Here is a 27,093-nt window from a genome sequence, read left to right on the forward strand (position 1 = left end):
TTTTTTAAAGAGTGTAAAAAGTTCCCTACGGCAATATTTTTTAGCCACTAGGTGGAAATGGTAGGTAATGGGCTAGGGTCCAATGGGCCAAAAGGTCCAGGTGGGACAACTCATAGTTTGTCTTCACCATAGGTCCGAACTTAGGTCTAAAGGGTCTAACATGCCTACCCCAAATTTTCAATAGTCTGTCAAAAATTCGCTACGGCAATACTTTTTTACCCTCTAGGTGCAAATGATAGGTAATGGTCTAAGGTCCAATGGGCCAAAAAGTCCAGGTGAGATGACTCATAGTTTGTCTTCACCATAGGTCCGAACTTAGGTCTAAAGGGTCTAACATGCCTACCCCAAATTTTCAAAAGTCTGTCAAAAATTCCCTACGGCAATACTTTTTTACCCACTAGGTGCAAATGATAGGTATAATGGTCTAAAGTACAATGGGCCAAAAGGTTTAGGTGGGACAACTCATGATTTGTCCTCACCATGGGTCCAAAGTTAGATTTGAAAAAAAATGTCTTACCCCAATTTTCAAAAGAGTGTAAAAAATTCCCTACGGCAATACTTTTTTAGCCACTAGTTGGAAATGGTAGGTAATGGGCTAGGGTCCAATGGGCCAAAAGGTCCAGGTGGGACAACTCATAGTTTATCTTCAGCATAAGTCCGAACTTAGGTCTAAAGGGTCTAACATGCCTACCTCAAATTTTCAAAAGTCTGTCAAAAATTCCCTACGGCAATGCTTTTTTACCCACTAGGTGCAAATGATAGGTATAATGGTCTAAGGTCAAATGGGCCAAAAGGTTTAGGTGGGACAACTCATGATTTGTCCTCACCATGGGTCCAAAGTTAGATTTGAAAAAAAATGTCTTACCCCAATTTTTAAAAGAGTGTAAAAAATTCCCTACGGCAATACCTTTTTATCCACTACGTGAAAATGGTAGGTAATGGGCTAGGGTCCAATGGGCCAAAAGGTCCAGGTGGGACAACTCATAGTTTGTCTTCACCATAGGTCCGAACTTAGGTCTAAAGGGTCTAACATGCTTACCCCAAATTTTCAATAGTCTGTCAAAAATTCCCTACGGCAATACTTTTTTACCCACTAGGTGCAAATGATAAGTAATGGTCTAAGGGCCTATGGGCCAAAAGGCTTAGGTGGGACAACGCATGGTTTGTCCTCACCATGGGTCCAAAGTTAGATTTGAAAAAAATGTCGTACCCCAATTTTTAAAAGAGTGTAAAAAATTCCCTACGGCAATACTTTTTTATCCACTACGTGAAAATGGTAGGTAATGGGCTAGGGTCCAATGGGCCAAAAGGTCCAGGTGGGACAACTCATAGTTTGTCTTCACCATAGGTCCGAACTTAGGTCTAAAGGGTCTAACATGCCTACCCTAAATTTTCAATAGTCTGTCAAAAATTCCCTACGGCAATACTTTTTTACCCACTAGGTTCAAATGATAGGTAATCGTCTAAGGTCCAATGGGCCAAAAGGCTTAGTTGGGACAACTCATGGTTTGTCCTCACCATGGGTCCAAAGTTAGATTTGAAAAAAATGTCTTACCCCAATTTTTAAAAGAGTGTAAAAAATTCCCTACGGCAATACTTTTTTAGCCACTAGTTGGAAATGGTAGGTAATGGGCTAGGGTCCAATGGGCCAAAAGGTCCAGGTGGGACAACTCATAGTTTATCTTCAGCATAAGTCCGAACTTAGGTCTAAAGGGTCTAACATGCCTACCTCAAATTTTCAAAAGTCTGTCAAAAATTCCCTACGGCAATGCTTTTTTACCCACTAGGTGCAAATGATAGGTATAATGGTCTAAGGTCAAATGGGCCAAAAGGTTTAGGTGGGACAACTCATGATTTGTCCTCACCATGGGTCCAAAGTTAGATTTGAAAAAAAATGTCTTACCCCAATTTTTAAAAGAGTGTAAAAAATTCCCTACGGCAATACCTTTTTATCCACTACGTGAAAATGGTAGGTAATGGGCTAGGGTCCAATGGGCCAAAAGGTCCAGGTGGGACAACTCATAGTTTGTCTTCACCATAGGTCCGAACTTAGGTCTAAAGGGTCTAACATGCTTACCCCAAATTTTCAATAGTCTGTCAAAAATTCCCTACGGCAATACTTTTTTACCCACTAGGTGCAAATGATAAGTAATGGTCTAAGGGCCTATGGGCCAAAAGGCTTAGGTGGGACAACGCATGGTTTGTCCTCACCATGGGTCCAAAGTTAGATTTGAAAAAAATGTCGTACCCCAATTTTTAAAAGAGTGTAAAAAATTCCCTACGGCAATACTTTTTTATCCACTACGTGAAAATGGTAGGTAATGGGCTAGGGTCCAATGGGCCAAAAGGTCCAGGTGGGACAACTCATAGTTTGTCTTCACCATAGGTCCGAACTTAGGTCTAAAGGGTCTAACATGCCTACCCTAAATTTTCAATAGTCTGTCAAAAATTCCCTACGGCAATACTTTTTTACCCACTAGGTTCAAATGATAGGTAATCGTCTAAGGTCCAATGGGCCAAAAGGCTTAGTTGGGACAACTCATGGTTTGTCCTCACCATGGGTCCAAAGTTAGATTTGAAAAAAATGTCTTACCCCAATTTTTAAAAGAGTGTAAAAAATTCCCTACGGTAATACTTTTTTAGCCACTAGTTGGAAATGGTAGGTAATGGGCTAGGGTCCAATGGGCCAAAAGGTCCAGGTGGGACAACTCATAGTTTATCTTCAGCATAAGTCCGAACTTAGGTCTAAAGGGTCTAACATGCCTACCTCAAATTTTCAAAAGTCTGTCAAAAATTCCCTACGGCAATACTTTTTTACCCACTAGGTGCAAATGATAGGTATAATGGTCTAAGGTCCAATGGGCCAAAAGGTTTAGGTGGGACAACTCATGATTTGTCCTCACCATGGGTCCAAAGTTAGATTTGAAAAAAAATGTCTTACCCCAATTTTTAAAAGAGTGTAAAAAATTCCCTACGGCAATACCTTTTTATCCACTACGTGAAAATGGTAGGTAATGGGCTAGGGTCCAATGGGCCAAAAGGTCCAGGTGGGACAACTCATAGTTTGTCTTCACCATAGGTCCGAACTTAGGTCTAAAGGGTCTAACATGCTTACCCCAAATTTTCAATAGTCTGTCAAAAATTCCCTACGGCAATACTTTTTTACCCACTAGGTGCAAATGATAAGTAATGGTCTAAGGGCCTATGGGCCAAAAGGCTTAGGTGGGACAACGCATGGTTTGTCCTCACCATGGGTCCAAAGTTAGATTTGTAAAAAATGTCGTACCCCAATTTTTAAAAGAGTGTAAAAAATTCCCTACGGCAATACTTTTTTATCCACTACGTGAAAATGGTAGGTAATGGGCTAGGGTCCAATGGGCCAAAAGGTCCAGGTGGGACAACTCATAGTTTGTCTTCACCATAGGTCCGAACTTAGGTCTAAAGGGTCTAACATGCCTACCCTAAATTTTCAATAGTCTGTCAAAAATTCCCTACGGCAATACTTTTTTACCCACTAGGTTCAAATGATAGGTAATCGTCTAAGGTCCAATGGGCCAAAAGGCTTAGTTGGGACAACTCATGGTTTGTCCTCACCATGGGTCCAAAGTTAGATTTGAAAAAAATGTCTTACCCCAATTTTTAAAAGAGTGTAAAAAATTCCCTACGGCAATACTTTTTTAGCCACTAGTTGGAAATGGTAGGTAATGGGCTAGGGTCCAATGGGCCAAAAGGTCCAGGTGGGACAACTCATAGTTTATCTTCACCATAGGTCCGAAATTAGGTCTAAAGGGTCTAACATGCCTACCCCAAATTTTCAATAGTCTCTCAAAAATTCCCTACAGTAATACTTTTTTTACCCACTAGGTGCAAATGATAGGTAATGGTCTAAGGTCCAATGGGCCAAAGGTCCAGGTGAGACGACTCATAGTTTGTCTTCACCATAGGTCCGAACTTAAGTCTAAAGGGTCTAACATGCCTACCCCAAATTTTCAAAAGTTTGTCAAAAATTCCCTACGGCAATACTTTTTTACCCACTAGGTGCAAATGATAGGTATAATGGTCTAAGGTCCAATGGGCCAAAAGGCTTAGGTGGGACAACTCATGGTTTGTCCTCACCATGGGTCCAAAGTTAGATTTGAAAAAAAATGTCTTTCCCCAATTTTTAAAAGAGTGTAAAAAATTCCCTACGGCAATACTTTTTTACCCACTAGGAGCAAATGATAGGTAATGGTCTAAGGTCCAATGGGCCAAAAGGTCCAGGTGAGACAACTCATAGTTTGTCTTCACCATAGGTCCGAACTTAGGTCTAAAGGGTCTAACATGCCTACCCCAAATTTTCAAAAGTCTGTCAAAAATTCCCTACGGCAATACTTTTTTACCCACTAGGTGCAAATGATAGGTATAATGGTCTAAGGTCCAAAAGGCTAAAAGGCTTAGGTGGGACAACTCATGGTTTGTCCTCACCATGGGTCCAAAGTTAGATTTGAAAAAAAATGTCTTACCCCAATTTTAAAAAGAGTGTAAAAAATTCCCTACGGCAATAATTTTTTAGCCACTAGGTGGAAATGGTAGGTAATGGGCTAGGGTCCAATGGGCAAAAAGGTCCAGGTTGGACAACTCATAGTTTGTCTTCACCATAGGTCCGAACTTAGGTCAAAAGGGTCTAACATGCCTACCCCAAATTTTCAAAAGTCTGTCAAAAATTCCCTACGGCAATACTTTTTTACCCACTAGGTGCAAATGATAGGTATAATGGTCTAAGGTCCAATGGGCCAAAAAGTCCAGGTGAGATGACTCATAGTTTGTCTTCACCATAGGTCCGAACTTAGGTCTAAAGGGTCTAACATGCCTACCCCAAATTTTCAAAAGTCTGTCAAAAATTCCCTACGGCAATACTTTTTTACCCACTAGGTGCAAATGATAGGTATAATGGTCTAAGGTACAATGGGCCAAAAGGTTTAGGTGGGACAACTCATGATTTGTCCTCACCATGGGTCCAAAGTTAGATTTGAAAAAAAATGTCTTACCCCAATTTTCAAAAGAGTGTAAAAAATTCCCTACGGCAATAATGTTTTAGCCACTAGGTGGAAATGGTAGGTAATAGGCTAGTTTCCAATTGGCCAAAAGGTCCAGGTGGGACAACTCATAGTTTGTCTTCAGCATAAGTCCGAACTTAGGTCTAAAGGGTCTAACATGCCTACCTCAAATTTTCAAAAGTCTGTCAAAAATTCCCTACGGCAATACTTTTTTACCCACTAGGTGCAAATGATAGGTATAATGGTCTAAGGTCCAATGGGCCAAAAGGTTTAGGTGGGACAACTCATGATTTGTCCTCACCATGGGTCCAAAGTTAGATTTGAAAAAAAATGTCTTACCCCAATTTTTAAAAGAGTGTAAAAAATTCCCTACGGCAATACCTTTTTATCCACTACGTGAAAATGGTAGGTAATGGGCTAGGGTCCAATGGGCCAAAAGGTCCAGGTGGGACAACTCATAGTTTGTCTTCACCATAGGTCCGAACTTAGGTCTAAAGGGTCTAACATGCTTACCCCAAATTTTCAATAGTCTGTCAAAAATTCCCTACGGCAATACTTTTTTACCCACTAGGTGCAAATGATAAGTAATGGTCTAAGGGCCTATGGGCCAAAAGGCTTAGGTGGGACAACGCATGGTTTGTCCTCACCATGGGTCCAAAGTTAGATTTGTAAAAAATGTCGTACCCCAATTTTTAAAAGAGTGTAAAAAATTCCCTACGGCAATACTTTTTTATCCACTACGTGAAAATGGTAGGTAATGGGCTAGGGTCCAATGGGCCAAAAGGTCCAGGTGGGACAACTCATAGTTTGTCTTCACCATAGGTCCGAACTTAGGTCTAAAGGGTCTAACATGCCTACCCTAAATTTTCAATAGTCTGTCAAAAATTCCCTACGGCAATACTTTTTTACCCACTAGGTTCAAATGATAGGTAATCGTCTAAGGTCCAATGGGCCAAAAGGCTTAGTTGGGACAACTCATGGTTTGTCCTCACCATGGGTCCAAAGTTAGATTTGAAAAAAATGTCTTACCCCAATTTTTAAAAGAGTGTAAAAAATTCCCTACGGCAATACTTTTTTAGCCACTAGTTGGAAATGGTAGGTAATGGGCTAGGGTCCAATGGGCCAAAAGGTCCAGGTGGGACAACTCATAGTTTATCTTCACCATAGGTCCGAAATTAGGTCTAAAGGGTCTAACATGCCTACCCCAAATTTTCAATAGTCTCTCAAAAATTCCCTACAGTAATACTTTTTTTACCCACTAGGTGCAAATGATAGGTAATGGTCTAAGGTCCAATGGGCCAAAGGTCCAGGTGAGACGACTCATAGTTTGTCTTCACCATAGGTCCGAACTTAAGTCTAAAGGGTCTAACATGCCTACCCCAAATTTTCAAAAGTTTGTCAAAAATTCCCTACGGCAATACTTTTTTACCCACTAGGTGCAAATGATAGGTATAATGGTCTAAGGTCCAATGGGCCAAAAGGCTTAGGTGGGACAACTCATGGTTTGTCCTCACCATGGGTCCAAAGTTAGATTTGAAAAAAAATGTCTTTCCCCAATTTTTAAAAGAGTGTAAAAAATTCCCTACGGCAATACTTTTTTACCCACTAGGAGCAAATGATAGGTAATGGTCTAAGGTCCAATGGGCCAAAAGGTCCAGGTGAGACAACTCATAGTTTGTCTTCACCATAGGTCCGAACTTAGGTCTAAAGGGTCTAACATGCCTACCCCAAATTTTCAAAAGTCTGTCAAAAATTCCCTACGGCAATACTTTTTTACCCACTAGGTGCAAATGATAGGTATAATGGTCTAAGGTCCAAAAGGCTAAAAGGCTTAGGTGGGACAACTCATGGTTTGTCCTCACCATGGGTCCAAAGTTAGATTTGAAAAAAAATGTCTTACCCCAATTTTAAAAAGAGTGTAAAAAATTCCCTACGGCAATAATTTTTTAGCCACTAGGTGGAAATGGTAGGTAATGGGCTAGGGTCCAATGGGCAAAAAGGTCCAGGTTGGACAACTCATAGTTTGTCTTCACCATAGGTCCGAACTTAGGTCAAAAGGGTCTAACATGCCTACCCCAAATTTTCAAAAGTCTGTCAAAAATTCCCTACGGCAATACTTTTTTACCCACTAGGTGCAAATGATAGGTATAATGGTCTAAGGTCCAATGGGCCAAAAAGTCCAGGTGAGATGACTCATAGTTTGTCTTCACCATAGGTCCGAACTTAGGTCTAAAGGGTCTAACATGCCTACCCCAAATTTTCAAAAGTCTGTCAAAAATTCCCTACGGCAATACTTTTTTACCCACTAGGTGCAAATGATAGGTATAATGGTCTAAGGTACAATGGGCCAAAAGGTTTAGGTGGGACAACTCATGATTTGTCCTCACCATGGGTCCAAAGTTAGATTTGAAAAAAAATGTCTTACCCCAATTTTCAAAAGAGTGTAAAAAATTCCCTACGGCAATAATGTTTTAGCCACTAGGTGGAAATGGTAGGTAATAGGCTAGTTTCCAATTGGCCAAAAGGTCCAGGTGGGACAACTCATAGTTTGTCTTCAGCATAAGTCCGAACTTAGGTCTAAAGGGTCTAACATGCCTACCTCAAATTTTCAAAAGTCTGTCAAAAATTCCCTACGGCAATACTTTTTTACCCACTAGGTGCAAATGATAGGTATAATGGTCTAAGGTCCAATGGGCCAAAAGGTTTAGGTGGGACAACTCATGATTTGTCCTCACCATGGGTCCAAAGTTAGATTTGAAAAAAAATGTCTTACCCCAATTTTTAAAAGAGTGTAAAAAATTCCCTACGGCAATACCTTTTTATCCACTACGTGAAAATGGTAGGTAATGGGCTAGGGTCCAATGGGCCAAAAGGTCCAGGTGGGACAACTCATAGTTTGTCTTCACCATAGGTCCGAACTTAGGTCTAAAGGGTCTAACATGCTTACCCCAAATTTTCAATAGTCTGTCAAAAATTCCCTACGGCAATACTTTTTTACCCACTAGGTGCAAATGATAAGTAATGGTCTAAGGGCCTATGGGCCAAAAGGCTTAGGTGGGACAACGCATGGTTTGTCCTCACCATGGGTCCAAAGTTAGATTTGAAAAAAATGTCGTACCCCAATTTTTAAAAGAGTGTAAAAAATTCCCTACGGCAATACTTTTTTATCCACTACGTGAAAATGGTAGGTAATGGGCTAGGGTCCAATGGGCCAAAAGGTCCAGGTGGGACAACTCATAGTTTGTCTTCACCATAGGTCCGAACTTAGGTCTAAAGGGTCTAACATGCCTACCCTAAATTTTCAATAGTCTGTCAAAAATTCCCTACGGCAATACTTTTTTACCCACTAGGTTCAAATGATAGGTAATCGTCTAAGGTCCAATGGGCCAAAAGGCTTAGTTGGGACAACTCATGGTTTGTCCTCACCATGGGTCCAAAGTTAGATTTGAAAAAAATGTCTTACCCCAATTTTTAAAAGAGTGTAAAAAATTCCCTACGGCAATACTTTTTTAGCCACTAGTTGGAAATGGTAGGTAATGGGCTAGGGTCCAATGGGCCAAAAGGTCCAGGTGGGACAACTCATAGTTTATCTTCACCATAGGTCCGAAATTAGGTCTAAAGGGTCTAACATGCCTACCCCAAATTTTCAATAGTCTCTCAAAAATTCCCTACAGTAATACTTTTTTTACCCACTAGGTGCAAATGATAGGTAATGGTCTAAGGTCCAATGGGCCAAAGGTCCAGGTGAGACGACTCATAGTTTGTCTTCACCATAGGTCCGAACTTAAGTCTAAAGGGTCTAACATGCCTACCCCAAATTTTCAAAAGTTTGTCAAAAATTCCCTACGGCAATACTTTTTTACCCACTAGGTGCAAATGATAGGTATAATGGTCTAAGGTCCAATGGGCCAAAAGGCTTAGGTGGGACAACTCATGGTTTGTCCTCACCATGGGTCCAAAGTTAGATTTGAAAAAAAATGTCTTTCCCCAATTTTTAAAAGAGTGTAAAAAATTCCCTACGGCAATACTTTTTTACCCACTAGGAGCAAATGATAGGTAATGGTCTAAGGTCCAATGGGCCAAAAGGTCCAGGTGAGACAACTCATAGTTTGTCTTCACCATAGGTCCGAACTTAGGTCTAAAGGGTCTAACATGCCTACCCCAAATTTTCAAAAGTCTGTCAAAAATTCCCTACGGCAATACTTTTTTACCCACTAGGTGCAAATGATAGGTATAATGGTCTAAGGTCCAAAAGGCTAAAAGGCTTAGGTGGGACAACTCATGGTTTGTCCTCACCATGGGTCCAAAGTTAGATTTGAAAAAAAATGTCTTACCCCAATTTTAAAAAGAGTGTAAAAAATTCCCTACGGCAATAATTTTTTAGCCACTAGGTGGAAATGGTAGGTAATGGGCTAGGGTCCAATGGGCAAAAAGGTCCAGGTTGGACAACTCATAGTTTGTCTTCACCATAGGTCCGAACTTAGGTCAAAAGGGTCTAACATGCCTACCCCAAATTTTCAAAAGTCTGTCAAAAATTCCCTACGGCAATACTTTTTTACCCACTAGGTGCAAATGATAGGTATAATGGTCTAAGGTCCAATGGGCCAAAAGGCTTAGGTGGGACAACTCATGGCTTGTCCTCACCATAGGTCGAAAGTTAGATTTGAAAAAAATGTCTTACCCCAATTTTTGAAAGAGTGTAAAAAATTCCCTACGGCAACACTTTTTTAGCCACTAGGTGGAAATGGTAGGTAATGGGCTAGGGTCCAATGGTCCAAAAAGTCCAGGTGGGACAACTCATAGTTTGTCTTCACCATAGGTCCGAACTTAGGTCTAAAGGGTCTAACATGCCTACCCCAAATTTTCAATAGTCTGTCAAAAATTTACTACGGCAATACTTTTTTACCCACTAGATGCAAATGATAGGTAATGGTATAAGGTCCAATGGGCCAAAAGGTGCAGGTGAGACGACTCATAGTTTGTCTTCACCATAGGTCCGAACTTAGGTCTAAAGGGTCTAACATGCCTACCCCAAACTTTTCAAAAGTCTGTCAAAAATTCCCTACGGCAATACTTTTTTACCCACTAGGTGCAAATGATAGGTAATGGTCTAAGGTCCAATGGGCCAAAAGGCTTAGGTGGGACAACTCATGGTTTGTCCTCACCATGGGTCCAAAGTTAGATTTGAAAAAAATGTCTTACCCCAATTTTTAAAAGAGTGTGAAAACTTCCCTACGGAAATACTTTTTTACCCACTAGATGCAAATGATAGGTAATGGTCTAAGGTCCAATGGGCCAAAAGGTCCAGGTGAGACGACTCATAGTTTGTCTTCACCATAGGTCCGAACTTAGGTCTAACGGGTCTAACATGCCTACCCCAAATTTTCAATAGTCTGTCAAAAATTCCCTACGGCAATACTTTTTTACCCACTAGGTGCAAATGATAGGTAATTGTCTAAGGTCCAATGGGCTAAAAGGTCCAGGTGAGACGACTCATAGTTTGTCTTCACTATAGGTCCGAACTTAGGTCTAAAGGGTCTAACATGCCTATCCCAAATTTTCAAAAGTCTGTCAAAAATTCCCTACGGCAATACTTTTTTACCCACTAGGTGCAAATGATAGGTATAATGGTCTAAGGTCCAATGGGCCAAATGGCCCAGATGGGACAACTTCACCATAGGTCCAAAGGTAGGTTTCTTTTATAAATTGTTAATTTATATTTCCCGTGCACACCATACATTTAAATACAACAAATAAACCTTTCGTATAATCAAATGTGAGCGAATTTCATGGTTTATTGTTGATATGACTGTGGATCGAATAGAGAGGGCAAACGATGTCCGGTAAAAAAAAAAAAAAAAAAAAAAACATAAATAAAATTAAATTTAAAATAAATCAGTATAGAACTTAATTCTACATTGACTTTATTGACTTGCGACATGTAAAATATTTAGATCGTCTGATCACTTTATATAACATGATCATAGAAAAGTAGTTGCGGAAATTTGAAAAAGCCGGTTCAGACGATTGAAGACCTCTTTTAGGACAACCACAAAAGAAAAGCGTCTATAGTTACCAGCAGTAATTTAGACCCGATCTACTTAGCTTAACTTATTTAGAGAATAGCTGTGCAAAGGATTATTAATTTCGATTGCAATTCAAGGGTATGTTGATTATTTTACTTATCAATTTATCTAAACAGAAATATGCGGGGTTCCGTACAGTATAGTGTATTTGAAATATTAATCTTCTCACGGTACATGTATGAAACTGCAAGAATTTTCACGATCATTTCAACTTAAAAAACTTACAACTTACATGAATCCGTAAGAAAATCAAAAACATACCCAAAATAAATTGGTATTTTGAACAATAAAATTTAACAGTTCGTAATATTATATTATTAATATTGCCGCGGGCGATGCCAAGAAAAGAAATCATGTACGGAGTCTGAAAACTACTTGCTCTAAGAAACTTTTGTGAGTTTCTTTTCTATAACGTTATATTATAAATATATACATTATAAATAAACAATGAAAAGATCACAATTTATCCTACAATTTGAAGTTCTAGATTAAAACAGTATCGTATGCTCAAGACATTTTTCTAACGTATTGTTGAATTTAAGTACCTTTATCATATGTTTAGTACAAAATACAGCAATTTTGTATATCTAATAAAGGTTCTTTTTTCCAGTCTGTATCACCTACCCTGTATCGCATACCCCGTATCGCATGGCTAAACCCGTATCGCATACCCCGTATCGCATAACAATCCCGTATCGCATACCTGGCATGGCGTCACAATTCGAATGACGTCAACGTTTGACCTATGACGTCCAGTTGCTGTTCCTACAAAAAAAATGTCATATCATTTCAACTTAAATCGATATTTAAAAAAAAATCATTACCCAGTAACTTTACTAGCGATTTTCATAAAAAATAAATACAATAAGATGTAGAAATGGCTGTAAAAACTGTAAAAGAAAAAGGCAGCTGAAAAAATACAGGAAAATCATAATGTTCTTTTCTTCCTTATATTTTCGGACGATTTAAAAAAAAAAAAAACTGATATTGCATGAATCTGATTCTGTAAAAATATATGATAAACAGAATAATACATGGCAAAAGCCGTATCGCATGCTGTATCACCACTCGACCAATATCAGCCCTCGGGACCTTCGGCCCTCGGGACTGATATTGGTTTCTCGTGATGATACAGCATGCGATACGGATTTTGCCATGTATTATTCTATATGTAATTTATGATGTAGTGAGCAGTTGAAGCGATAGCCGTGAGGTTAAGGTCGTCAATTTTGAAGCGCGAAGATACTGATATCGAATCTTGAGATTTTTTTGGATTTTTTTTTTGGCATAAATACTTTTTTAATATTTTCATAACATTTTAAAGACAATAACAATCAAAACCAAAGAGTAAACAAAGACTCACAAAACCAAAGGACATTTACATCAACAGTTAAAAATAATAACTAAGAAACAACACGAACTCCACTAAAAAGAATGATTTTGAATGATGAGTTTTTTTTATAGATATTTACTGAAGAGCAGTAAACATGTGATTTTGAAGAGAGACATTATACTTCACCAGTATGTACTAGCAGTTGTCACTTACATACTTACTGGTCCCATACTTAAGGTATTACTTATTTTTTTTTTTTCTGATTCGTTTCTCAAAGCATTTGTGCTCGAATAAAGAGTTTAACATATGATTTAATGATGATTAATTGATAACATTATATTATCATGCACAGAAACGAAAAAGACTACTTTTTGACAGTTTATAGTGTATGGCTATAGAAGTACTTATCTTTTATTTTTAAAATGAAAAAATGGTTATTAATATTTTCATAGTAATTTTGATAAACTTTCTAAACATAAAATGTTTACTTAATACTCTATCATATTCAGTTCAAAATAAGAATACATTATTTTGATAATCTTTTTTTTTTCAACAGATTTTAAACTGGTTTAAACAATGCAAGTGTATGATGGATGAAAGGAATACGTCGGTTCCTGATAGGACCTCATGATCTTAAGGTGAGTATAGAATTAAGAGAAATTGACTGCGTGCTTTAAATTCTAGTAATTATGATAAACGTATTTTGATGAGAGCATGTATTACTTACATTTCGAGAACACTTAAGAGCTTTGCATATTGAGTAGATACTTTTTTGTTGAATATTTTATGTTTCCCTCTGTTTGTCTTTGATTGTGTGTGTTGTTATAGGGGTGGTGTTGCTGTCCTATGAATGTTTATCCGTTATATCTTTGTATTCCTGTTTTTAGGTTGTATATCTAATATGCGAAGAGTTTAAGATTTATTTATTATCATTAACTATCCGTGATTTTTATACTGACATAAACACTTTTGTTAGGAGGTTCCATTTATAGCTAATTTCCTACTGCATGTAGAGCAAGACTTTGGCTAGCTTGTTTGCTTTGTTTTTAGATTATTTAAAATTGTAATTGAGATAACGTCCAATCAAATTTAAAAATTAATATATACATAAAATTGAGAATGGAAATGGGGAATGTGTCAAAGAGACAACAACCCGACCAAATGAAAAACAACAGCAGAGGGTCACCAACATGTTTAACTATGTCTGAGTATATATATATATATATATATATATATATTGTTTGAAGATGCTAATCTTTATTACAAAACTTGATTAAATGTTTATACAAACATAGCAAGCAAGCCAACCAAATTTTTATTCTACACGCATTAGGAAATTAGCTATAAATGTTAAACAATAATTAAGTATGGACAATCAGGGTTGAATACCGCATATTCTAAAACTGATATTTCGTGAAGAAATTGACATGTAAAATTAACTAAAAAAGTAAACACACACACGTGCGCAGACAAATACACACAGCAAAACTATAAAACGTTCGCACCATGGTATTTTCAGGCTAAAACAATCTATTTACGATATTGTATTTTATGATTTTAAATCACACTTTGGATATTCTGCATGTTATTCTGATTTACCTCATGCTAAGTGTTTAAAGATTTCCATTTCTAATTTTCAGAGAATGTCAACGCCCAGAAACTATAATTGCATTTTGTGTTCAAAAAGACCAAAAACCAGAGACAGGCGAAAACTCATAGGACCCAACAATAAATCACTACGTAAATGTTTACAACAGAAGTTTTTCATTGAACATGACAAAATTAATCACGCTAACAGTGTTATATATAATAAGTGCAGAATACGATGCTCTCGAGAAATTGACACAAATGTAAGATGCCCCATACAAACTACAATATCTGAATCAATTAATGATGACACAGAGTACGTCCCTCCAGCAAAGTATGCTAGATGTCATCCATGTAAATCTCCACCAAGTATCGCACTGCCTATACCATCAGCTGGAGGTGGCCACTCGCAGTGTGTTGTGTGTAAACGCCGAGGTCCAAAGCTAGTAGTTGTCCCAACAAACGCTAGATTTAATATCTTTTTGGATAAACTCATTATACTCACAGTTGGTGCCAGATGTTGTCCAGGACACTTGTGCAATGACATATTTTTACCTGATGCACTTGACAGAATTTCACATTCGCAGTCTTCGTCCATTTTCAACCGTACTGATTTAATGGACCTAATTACGCAAATCCGAGATATGGCTTTGAGAGGAAGCAAGCGGCGAATAGATTTTGATACAGAAAATGCACTTACAAGCTCAGACATTTTAAATCTAACAGGCCTTTCTAAGGAAAACTTTAATGACCTATGTTCAATTGTCCAAAAGGGTAATTTGCGAGATTCTCGGACTCGAAGTGTCCGGACATGTATTGGAATATTTCTAACAAAATTGAAGTCTGGTTTATCAAATAAACTTTTATCAACACTTTTTAATCTTGGTAAAGATTCTGTTAGACGTGCTATTGCATCAGCTAGAAAATACTTGTCTGAAAATTTTGTTCCCTCTAATCTAGGATTTAATCATATAAGTAGGGAAGAGGTTATAACATCGCATACTCGACCTCTAGCGCAATCACTGTTCGGAAAAGGAATGTATCCTGCAATTATAGTCGCAGATGGCACTTATATCTATATCCAGAAAAGTTCACAATTCAAGTTCCAACGTAAATGTTTTAGCATACACAAACATCGACCATTGGTTAAACCAATGGTCTTTGTAACAACTTCTGGTTACATAATAAGTGTAATTGGACCGTACTTTAGCGACGGCAAAAACAACGATGCACAAATAATGAAGCACATAATTCAACATGACATTGAAGAATTTAAAGAATGGGTGACTGAGGATGACATTATGATTGTCGACCGTGGCTTTAGAGATGCACTTGACTTACTGCAAGAAATGGGTATTCAAACAAAAATGCCAGCGTGTAATAAAAAAGGGGAGTCTCAACTTCCAGTTGAAGACAGCAACGTAACAAGACTTGTTACAAAAATCCGTTGGGTGGTAGAGTCCGTTAATGGCCGCATTAAATCATGGAAATATCTTGATAGAGTTCTACCAAATAGCCAGATTCCGTTTGTATCTGATTATGTAAATATTGCCTGTGCAATCATGAACAAATATTGGCCAGAACTAAATACAGGTGACTTAGAACAAGATGAACAATTGGCGTCTAAAATGCTTTATCTTTCAAAGCAAAAGAACTTACTCCATGAGAAAATAATAGAGGAAGGCCTTGACAAACGTTCTTGTAAATGGCAAAAGATTGATGCTTCATCCGCCCCTACTTTTCCTCGTTTATCAGAAGAAGATATAAGAAATATTACTGTTGGAGTCTACCAACTAAAACTTGCTCCATGTTATACCAGAGAACACCTAGACGACGATGGTAATTATGAAGTTTTTACATGTGACCATGAAGAGAATCTTTTGTGTGCTAAAATTCAGTCAAGACATATATCATCAAAACGCTATCGTGTATGGGTTAAATATGATGACATTAGTGTCGTGGGTTGGTATTGCCAGTGCAAAGCCGGAAGTCGTGTTGTAGGAACCTGCTCCCATGTTACAGCCTTGATTTGGTATCTTGGTATTGGAAAGTACACGGATAACATTTTTGAAAACTGTCGTGATTGGAGCAAATATCTTCTCGACGCTCGTAACCTGCCAGATCCAGTTACTGTTGACGAAAGTGACAACGAGGAAGCAAATGATGAAGAGTGAATGACATGATAATTCATAATTTGTTTTTTAATTAGGAAGAAATTACAAAACGTTTAATTCCTTTTTTAATCATATTATACTGTGCATATTTTGTCAGCGGCCAACCGTATCAAGTTGTAGTTTGTGTGTTTTTTTCGAATTTCTCAGACAATAACTTCATGTTTTCTAATATGTTGATTTACTAGTTCAACATATTTCTTCATATACACGTTTTTCATGTGACTATTTCTAATTGATTGTAAAATTTAACAAATAGGTACATAACTCATTAAAACTTATGTTCATGATAAAGCATAATGACAGTGTATGTTCTTTATAGATTGTGACTTGGGTATTTAGAGTATATCCATTCCTTGCTAAAGGAAAATTGCCGACAGCAGAAAATTAAGAATAATTTGTAACATAATGCAGAATTGATAAATATTTTACAAGATTCTTTGATAAAAATACTGTATGCATATGCCTATTGTTACTTCTATTTCCAGTGTAGATGTCCACATTAAACGGGGTCCTATGAAAGTTCTAAGTGAGAATTAATATAGATAAGGACCCAATAACAAATCAATTGATAAAAAAACAGATATAATTTTTTTTTTCGAATTGGTATACTGTTCACGGTAGATCTGATTCTTTTTCTGGGCATATCTTCTGGGCATCTTAGAAAAATAATCTTGGTTTAAGAATATTTTAGAAAGTATCATTAACAAACAAGACTTGAAATTTAAAATTGCTCCTTTTCAAAAATCAAGTGTCTTCAAGTGTATTTAAAATATTTAGAGAGAATTATCATTTTCAAATGTTCATAAAGAATTTTAAAGGAAATTTTTTTTTCATGGAAATAGGGCCTATTACTGACATTTTGATTTGATGTTTCTGAAATATTTATGAAAAACAATTTTCTCCTTTAGTTCTAAACAATTCTATTATTGAATTTTTCCTCAATAAGGAAAAAAAATGGTTTCTCCTATTTAACCTTATGAAATAACTGTGGTTTTGTTAATTCTAATAATTTCGAGAAAAAAAAACTAAGGTCTATGACCTAGGTTTTACCATGTTTATATTGAAAATCAAAAATATATTGATCCAGAGGTCTTAAAAGAAGTTTAAGAAAAATATATCGTCCAACATTTAAACACCCATTGCAAGCTATCTGATGTATCTGAAAGCGCTTATCTAGGATTTGGTTATTTTTATGTATGTTTCTGTTGCCATAGCAACGGTAACTATGTTATTGTAAGTTTAATGAATTGTAAAGAAATATTATGAAATAGCATTTGTACACTGTATGAGTTGAAAAATAGCATTTCCTTAATCAACTGAATGTTAAAATAGTATTTGCTACATTGAAACTTCAAAACAGCTACAAATAAAAATATTCCATGAAAATAGACGATATTTTTATTTATCTGTCATCAGTTTTAAAAGTTTCTTACGCAAAAACGGCTTGAGATATGAACAAAATCTTTTCTGTTCTATAAAGTGGATAGTTTAGGCATGATTTTCAGAAAAAATGAATTTGTTCTAGGCTGGGGCCGATTTTGGCCCTTATTGCCCCTACTCCTTTGTCTTACACAAAAATAGCAAAGCACGAGTGCAATTTTCTATTCTTGTAATGCAAAACTATTGATACTTTTTAGGAACTACTTAAAAGGATGCCGAGTCTATAGGAAAGCTATTTCTTACAAAATCACAAAATTAATTTCTAATGGAAAAGTCGATACCATGGAACAACAATTTTGCCAGCATTTAAATAATTGCATAGCTATTTACTCTTCTTTATACACTATTAAAAATTGCGCGCAGCACACTGTTTGGTATATGGAAAGCGAATACTATTGTCTCTAAATTAATGAACAGGAAATTACATGTAAATTTGAAAAATATATTAAATAGTGTCTTCGGCTTCTCAATCATATATAAAAACAGATTATTTTGTGATTATATAATCGATAAAAACATTTAAAGTACGTTTGAATCTTATGCAACTTTTGGGTTTATAGACATATCTGAAAACTGGCTGCTAGCGAAGTGGCTGCTAGCGAGTGGCTGCTAGCTTGAGCTTGGTTGTATAATATTAACAAAATCAAGGACAATGTTTTCATTGTAAATTGTTTGATGCAGTCAGATACAGTAAGCGATTTCTTTCCCTATTTCGTCGCTCTTCGAAAAAATAATCATAAACACAAAATTTCATGTATTTTTCATGTTTATAAATTCATCAGTCTAGTGATGTCATCAAATAAGTGTGTAGATCTAAAACATTTGTTACTGTGATGTTCACCAAAAGAAATTTGACTTCAATATTGGAATTAAAGTTCAATGTACATGACTACAGGTTGCACTTTGTAAATCACGTGTGATTTGCAAGTCACGCCTCATTTGGGGAGAAATTGAATGTGCATAAAATACTGCTACTGTTTACATAGTTGTTGCCATGGATGCAAAGTAATTTTTTTTTAATTAAGACTTGATTGGAGAATTAAATGGATATAAATAAAAATGTCTATTTATTTAACTTATTTTTCAGGAAGACTGGAAGACATTTGGGTGTTGAGTCAAATTTAATGGAAAAATTTCTATGATTTGCGGACACATGTCTTGTATCTAGAAAATGAATTGGCTGAGTATTGGTTGTACCAGCTTTAAAAAGAGACTCTGCAGCTCTAAATGCACTGCTGTCAGGGTCAGTGGTAATTTCTTGAACTTCCAGACCATCATTTTTCAGGTCTAACAAGCAGTCTTTAGCCCATCGCTCCTCACTGCCTATGCTGTCATGCATTTTAATGTTTGCGGAACAGTGACCTTTGTGAGATTTAACTTTTGTTTTTGTTTTATGTTCACTCTTATTTGAGCAAAGCTTAGACACTTGTCTTGTGCTTACAATACTGTGCTTATAAGTATTATTTTCTAACATGTTATATGTACATTGGGTAGCTGGTTGAAATGGTGTTTTACCCATTCCGGAATAAATAGGGTTATTATACATTCCGTCGGTCTGAATGTTAATAATATTAGGATTATCACCTCTTAATATGTTTATTTCCTTAATTAATTTTCTTTTCTGAACCAAATCCTTTTGATTGTACTCTTCTGTAATTTCAGAAACAACATTAGCACTGTGTTGCATACTTGAAGTGGAAGGAGCTGGTATATTAGAACCAAGAAATAATTTCTGTAGACCAGTTGTGCTGATAGCTATGTGATTAAGTGCGACTTGTATGGATAGATTAATAACTGCTGTTCGACGACCACGTTTCTTAGCGATCACCTCATTGTAAAGGTTGAACATTTTTGAATGGTAAGAACACTCATTGCAGCTTGCCTTTTCCCTCCAGGCAGCCCCTCTTTGCTGCTCTGCACTTAAATCCCATGATATGAACCCTGTACACATAGGGGATATTTGTCTGTGTTCTATGAAAACCTCATTCCACATCTGTTCAAGTTCTTTGATCCGAAGGAGTCGAAAACTATTTTTCTCTGACCTGAAGTTGAAAAATGTTGCCAAAATTGAAGTGAATTAGTTTTTTATTTGTTAAACTAAGTTTGGAAAATGTGAAAATAATTTTATTTTGAATTACCTCCCTTACAATAGTGTTTTCTTTAAATAAGCTTTTTGATCAAATGTACTCTCAAAAGTGCATATTTTTTTCTTTGCCTGTGTTTTTATATATATTATATATAAAAACCATGCACTATTTAGCTCTTGAAAATATATATAGGACTAGAAATTTTAAAATAAGTATAATCCTAGCTTGCATTTTCTTCAGATGTCACATTTAAAGAATTGGCATATAAGACACATGCCTTTTTCTTCATAGTTGTTTATAAATGGCTTTTTTAAGCAAGTGTAATTATTTTTGAAAGCTTAATAACAAAAAAAGTATTCTTACCCTGTTTTTGTTTCATTTTCAGCACATTTTTCAACTTCTGTTTTTGTCGGAAGCTTCGGCCTTAGAAAGCGAGCTGACTTTGTAGAGGCAGGAATTAGTTGAACATTCTTTTTATGAACAGATTTAGTCACTAAGTCATACAAGTCTTTTGGTAGTCTCACAAATTTGCCTTTTTCAGCAGGTAAAGTCTTATTTCTGTATTTTTCCCCCTTATTATATGGCTTGTTTCCTTTCTGAAATGTGTATTTCCTTAGACGCCATGGGATTAGACCCATTGTTATTGTAAGAATTGTTTGAAATGCACTTTATTCCAGTATTTTAATATTTAAACATCAAATATAGGACCTTACAACTAAACAATCATGAATGACTAAGTTTTTTGTTTATATCTGATGGAACTGAAGGTGACCCCAGATGTAAGATTTTTTATATCAATCATATAAAAATCATCATGATGGCTAATCTCATTATTTTGTAATTTGACAAGTTCATATAATTTGACCTCTCTTCATTTAATTTTTTTATCAGTGCTGACAGGCTTGTGTGCTATAACATAAACAGAAAGTAAAGATAAGGTGTATGTTTTTGTTATAGGGATAGTTTTTTGAAGCTTGTATGACAACTTTTTATGCATTTTATGGTAAAGTACATAAAGAAGACAAAAATTCTACAAAATAAACAGATTATAGTAAAACTAACCATGATTCAAATAGCTATTACACAAAGGCACAAGAAAAACACAAATATATAATGAGTTTATTAAGTAGACAAAAAAAATAATAATTTGAATAATAAAAAAAAAAATAGTGAACAGGAAAAAAAACACATCTTGCCGCAAACAGGGTATAGTTACTAGAAGTACTATAAAAATACAATAATGAAAAAACTACCATTGTAACTTATTATTTTCTATTACTTACATAAATAACAACAAGAATATAAGAATATTTTGATACTAAAAGGGGTTTGAAAGTACAGTATAGGTTGCACTTTGTAAATCACGTGTGATTTGCAAGTCACGCCTCTTTTGGGGAGAAATTGAATGTGCATAAAATACTGCTACTGTTTACATAGTTGTTGCCATGGATGCAAAGTAATTTTTTTTAATTAAGACTTGATTGGAGAATTAAATGGATTTTACAGGGGCGGATGCAGGAATTTTCGAAAGGGGGGTGCTAACCCAGGGCACCCAGGGCAAAAGGGGGGGGGGGTGCAAAACATATGTCCCGATACAAATGCATTGATCGGCAAAAATAAAGGGGGGGTGCGCACCCCCGGAACCCCCCCCCCCTGGATCCGCCACTGCAGAGTGTCGGATATATTTGTATTACTAGGGTTGAATCAAGATATGAAAAATTTACAATGACAGATGATATGCACCATGCAATTTTAGCAGCCTGCGATTAAACTTTTGTTATAATTCATTTATTGAAAACCGTATACTTCAGTCCCATTTTTCCTTCCTTCAAGTTCATTACTTACGACAATACAACATTTTAAGGTGAATTAAGGGTAACAATTATTTAATCGATTTCCACTTGAGGTAAATAAATTCATGGTAAATAGACATCACAATATTAATAGAGACAGATTTAGAATCAACCAACTACATTAAAAAAAGCAAATGAAACTTACAAATTGAATAAATGAACGTCAAAAGTTTCAGAAAACTCTCTTTGACGTCGTAGTGGTGTAACGTCGTGTTGTAGGAACATCGTGCGCAACGTTATTGCGTTTCTCCGAAAACAACCCTTTGCTTTTTACATCAGCAGTCTGGCATTGTGTTTTTTTGAAGGAAAGAAAAATAATTCCCCAGGGGCGGATGCAGGAATTTTCGAAAGGGGGGGTGCTAACCCAGGGCACCCAGGGCAAAGGGGGGGGGGGGTGCAAAACATATGTCCCGATACAAATGCATTGATCGGCAAAAATAAAGGGGGGTGCGCACCCCCGGAACCCCCCCCCCTGGATCCGCCACTGTAAAAATGTCTATTTATTTAACTTATTTTTCAGGAGGACTGGAAAACATTTGGGTGTTGAGTCAAATTTAATGGAAAAATTCAGTGCGAACCTGCAATGTTTATAAATGGAGGGCAGTAAAACTTGAAAATATGCCGCACAGCTATATGTTTTTATTAGTGCAAAAAAAAGTAGTGCATGTCTCCTTTCCAGGGAAATATAACATTCTCCTCAAAACTTCCTAAATAAAGAGTGACTGCATATGCAATTTAGGCAGTTCCTATGGAAAACTGCATTGCTGGTTTTACACAAGTGCAACCTACAGTGGCGGGTCACTTTTCATTAGAAGGACCGCTGACTTACTTAAAAAGGGGGAGGGGCTCCAGTCATGCTTCATTGCTTCTCTATTTATTCAACAATTTTTTTTCTACGAATGGCGAGAGAGAGGGGGGGGGGGGCACCCAGCCCCCCTGGATTAGCATGTAAACATGGTATCTATACTTCCTATTGAAAGGCGTCCAGAATTTGCAAGCATCTGACTTACATATTAAACTTACCTTTATTACTGGCGATTTCAGCTATCGTCTCAAACAATGTACGTGGTAAATTAGACAACGGGTTACACGAACAGACAGCTATAATACGGTCTACCCGTTTGTAAACAGGTCTGGAACTGTATTTCATTCTTAAGGCATTTCCTCCGTATTTCTTTCCGTACTCGATGACATCTGAGAGGAGTTCATTTTCTTTCATTTTTCCTTTCAAAATTATGTTTAAAAGTTCTCTGTTCAGTTCTGAACCCTCGTTTTCGAATCCAGTCATATCTATAAACGTAGGCATTAAAACTGTATCCGTTTCTTTGTAATAGACTTCCTTTCTATAGCTGAAATATTGAAAATAAATACATAAATATACTAATAATGGAAATATGTCGTATAAATAAAAATATGTCTTTATATTTTCAAAATCTTTATGTTCCTGCCCATGTCAGAAGCCTTTAATTCAGTGGTTGTTGTATATCATCTTTATATTTTTTTATACATAAATGAGGACGTTGGTTTCTTCGTTTGAATTGTTTTAACTCTGTCGTTTCAATGCCTTTTAAAGCTGACTGCGCGGTAAGGCTTTGCTCATTGTTGAAGGGCGTACGATGACCTATAAAAGCTGTAAACTTCTACGTCATTTTGTCTCTGATGGATACCCGTAGTTGTCTTATTGGCAATCATACCAAATCTGTCTTTTTTCATATTATTATCCAGTAAATAGTTTTTGAAGCTATTAACCGGTCAATAGCCTTTTTCAGACAATTTCGTAAAATAATAAAATTATGAACAACAATTCTATACCGAAAATGCCTACTAAGGTAAAATAATTTTCAATCAGTCACCTTTTAAGTCGTCTGGTAACTTGTTTACCAATGGAACTAAAACTTCCATGTTTGGCATGCTCTCTCCACCGGTCGTTGCTCAAACTAGCAAACACTGTATTAAGGAATGCAGATTTTCCACAGCCAGGGGGCCCTAAAACTGCAATATTCAGTGGCCTTTTTCCTGATAACGTGGTTCCTAATAATTTTTTACATTCGTCCAGTAAATCTTGTTTTTGATCATACATAGGATCTTTGGTTGGATCATCATCAACATGTATAATAAATTGGTAGTTTTTAATTGCCTCTTCGTCAGCATTCAAATTAAAGTGATGGTCTTCATGGTGCCCCTCAACATCTGGCTTCCATTGTCGTCTTTTTTCTGTAAAAAAAACCTTCTAAAGTATCTCAGAAAAATATTCCATAAAATTGCATTGTTTGTGTAAACTATGTAAAACAGATTAATTCAAATAATTAGCATGTAGTAAGCTATATATAAAGCCCCCTCCCCCCTATAAAGGGCCCTGAAAAATGACAAGTGTACAACCATTCAAACAGGAAAACTAACGGTCTAATCTATATATAAGAAAATCGAGAAACCCTTATGAACCACAATCACACACGAAACCCACAGAACATAAGGTTCCTGACTAAGGACAGGTGCAAACGAATGCCCTTCTTCTGGTTCAAAATCGAACCAGATGCTCCGCAGGGCGCAGCTTTATACGACCGCAGAGGTTGAACCCTGAACGGTTGGGGCAAGTATGGACACAACATTCAAGCTGGATACAGCTCTAAATTTGGATTGTGATTAAATAGTTGACACAGCATAGGTTTCTGACACAGAATGAATGTGGTCTAATGAACTTAATTTTTTTTTGGCCTTTGAGCAATTCACTATGCTGTTGAATATTAATCCTCTCAAAAAAATGTTTGAAGAAATTTTCTTTTTATTTATGAAATCTGAAATGAGAAAAATTTACCCCCCCTTTTTTTCACATCCCCCTTTCCCTTTTTCCAAAACTGATCTCAATTCAAATTTCTAATGGAGTTTGCAATAATAGCTACTCATTTAAATACATCATAAAATATTAAAATGTAACAAAAGGTGCTTGTTATCACTGAATGGTAAAGATTGTTTTAATTTATCAGTTGGTAGTAAAAGTGAATATACATTGTATATTGAATAAAACAATGATTTAAGTTGACTCAACTACTATTCTGGACAAAGAAAGATAACTCCAATCAATTGAAAATTTCTTGCTATTGCACAATATTGTGCAATTAGATATTTCTGGCTATTGCGCAATACTGTGCAATTGAAAATATTTGCTATTGCACAATACTGTGCAATTGAAGATTTCTTGCTATTGCGCAATACTGAGCAATTGAAAATTTCTTGCTATTGCACAATACTGTGCAATTGAAGATTTCTTGCTATTGCTGAATACTGTGCAATTGAAAATTTCTTGCTATTGCACAATACTTAATATAATAATTTTGGATCCTGATTTGAACCATTTTGAAAACTGGGCCCATAAACAGAAATCTAAGTACATGTTTAGATTCAGCATATCAAAAAAGCGCAAGAATTCAATTTTTGTTAAAATCAAATTTAGTTTAATTTTGGACCCTTTGGACTTTAATTTAGACCGATTTGAAAACGGGACCAAAAATTAAGAATCTACATACACAGTTGGATTTGGCATATCAAAGAACCCCAATTATTCAATTTTTGATGAAATCAAACAAAGTTTAATTTTGGACCCCGATTTGGACCAACTTGAAAACTGGGCCAATAATAAAAGATCTATGTACATTTTTAGATTCAACATATTAAAGAACCTCAAGGATTCAATTTTTGTTAAAATCAGACTAAGTTTAATTTTGGACCCTTTGGACCTTAATGTAGACCAATTTGTAAATGGGACCAAAAATTAAGAATCTACATACACAGTTAGATTTAGCATATCAAAGAACCCCAATTATTCAATTTTTGATGAAATCAAACAAAGTTCAATTTTGGACCCTTTGGGCCCCTTATTCCTAAACTGTTGGGACCAAAACTCCCAAAATCAAACCCAACCTTCCTTTAATGGTCATAAACCTTGTGTTAAAATTTCATAGATTTCTATTTACTTATACTTAAGTTATGGTGCAAAAACCAAGAATAATGCTTATTTGGGCCCCTTTTTGGCCCCTTATTCCTAAACTGTTGGGACCTCAACTCCCAAAATAAATCCCAACCTTCCTTTTGTGGTCATAAACCTTGTGTTTAAATTTCACTGATTTCTATTTACATATACTAAAGTTATTGTGCGAAAACCAAGAATAATGCTTATTTGGGCCCTTTTTTGGCCCCTAATTCCTAAACTGTTGGAACCAAAACTCTCAAAATCAATCCCAACCTTCCTTTTGTGGTCATAAACCTTGTGTCAAAATTTCATAGATTTTTATTCACTTAAACTAAAGTTATAGTGCGAAAACCAAGAAAATGCTTATTTGGGCCCTTTTTGGCCCCTAATTCCTAAAATGTTGGGACCAAAACTCCCAAAATCAATCCCAACCTTCATAAACCTTGTGTCAAAATTTCATCGATTTCTATTCACTTTTACTAAGTTAAAGTGCGAAAACTAAAAGTATTCAGACGACGACGACGACGCAAGACGACGCAAAACGACGACGACGACGCCAACGTGATAGCAATATACGACGAAAAATTAAAATTTTTGCGGTCGTATAAAAATGAAAAGTAGCCAAAATCAGGTTTTATAAGAAACATTTGATGACCACTACAGAACCCTCCCCCTTCTTATGCAATGACCCAAATCTCTTTGGGTCGAATGAGTAAAAAAGGAGAGCAAGTTTTATGTAAATTGTACGAAAAGCGCGTCTGGCGTATAAAATTTTAATCCGTGTACCTTTGATAACTATTGTAAAAGTGTTGCTTATCTTTATAGGTTTCTCGAATTTCTTATAAAACTCGATTTGAGTTAATACTTTTCTTATTTCCACTTGTTCACCGATCTTTAGGCTAAAGTTCTTTTACACAAGACGAACGTTGAGCATATTTTTTTAGTGTCGTTTTTGTTCCAGCTTATTGTCGGTTTATGTATCATGATTTTAAATGTCTTAATAACAAATAATTTGTTTCAAAAGTAAAATGGAAAATAGTTTCTTCCAAATGAAGATTATTGGAAAAAAATAAAGCATCGAGTTTCAAATAAGAAATTCCTGCTCTTACATCCCAGCTCCTTTGTTCTACAAGGGGTGATATGAGCCTGATCACCCCGCCCAGATCACCCCAGCTTGAGTCTTTGTTTTGCATGCTTTCCTTTGTTCTGTAACATTTTGACGGGAATGTCAAATCGACTATAAAACTTACAATTATTTATACGGAAAAGGCTACCTATCAAATTTACGTAGAAAAAAGTCGAGTGTCTACGTTGGAATTCGAACTCAAGACCTTTAGCATATCACCCCACGACACATTTTTTTCTCATGATAAAATTTTATTCAAATATGTACAATGAAACATTCACCAGACAGTACCTGGAGTCACAAACAGACAGTTACATATAGTCAGTTACAAACAAGTAGAAATTCAATGTAAGTTCAGATACAATATGTTTATAATTAATATAATATTTCTGCATGGTTATCTA

General features: G+C 36.1%; 1 protein-coding gene and 2 long non-coding RNA genes across 4 annotated transcripts in view; 2 read left to right on the forward strand and 1 right to left on the reverse strand.

Annotated features, from left to right (window-relative positions):
* LOC143080168 (uncharacterized) overlaps positions 1 to 27,093 on the reverse strand; it is a 279,716-nt gene that overhangs the window by 246,835 nt on the left and 5,788 nt on the right. Inside the window, exons 2-3 of one of the 2 annotated variants that reach the window (XM_076255894.1) lie at positions 23,450 to 23,810; positions 22,620 to 22,945 (exon numbers count right to left, since the gene is read on the reverse strand). The exons of the other annotated variant lie outside the window; for it this stretch is intronic. Of the exons in view, the coding sequence (XP_076112009.1) occupies positions 22,620 to 22,945; positions 23,450 to 23,810 (687 nt within the window). The remainder of the gene's footprint in view (positions 1 to 22,619; positions 22,946 to 23,449; positions 23,811 to 27,093) is intronic. 2 annotated transcript variants of the gene reach the window in all.
* Positions 13,020 to 15,852, forward strand: LOC143080166 (uncharacterized). The gene is made up of 2 exons (XR_012979644.1): positions 13,020 to 13,093; positions 14,096 to 15,852. It is a non-coding gene; the product is annotated as an uncharacterized LOC143080166 (long non-coding RNA).
* Positions 18,232 to 22,626, forward strand: LOC143080169 (uncharacterized). The gene is made up of 3 exons (XR_012979645.1): positions 18,232 to 18,346; positions 19,319 to 19,514; positions 22,117 to 22,626. It is a non-coding gene; the product is annotated as an uncharacterized LOC143080169 (long non-coding RNA).

Source organism: Mytilus galloprovincialis, chromosome 6, assembly GCF_965363235.1.
Source record: "Mytilus galloprovincialis chromosome 6, xbMytGall1.hap1.1, whole genome shotgun sequence".
In the NCBI taxonomy this organism is placed as follows: Eukaryota; Metazoa; Mollusca; class Bivalvia; order Mytilida; family Mytilidae; genus Mytilus; species Mytilus galloprovincialis.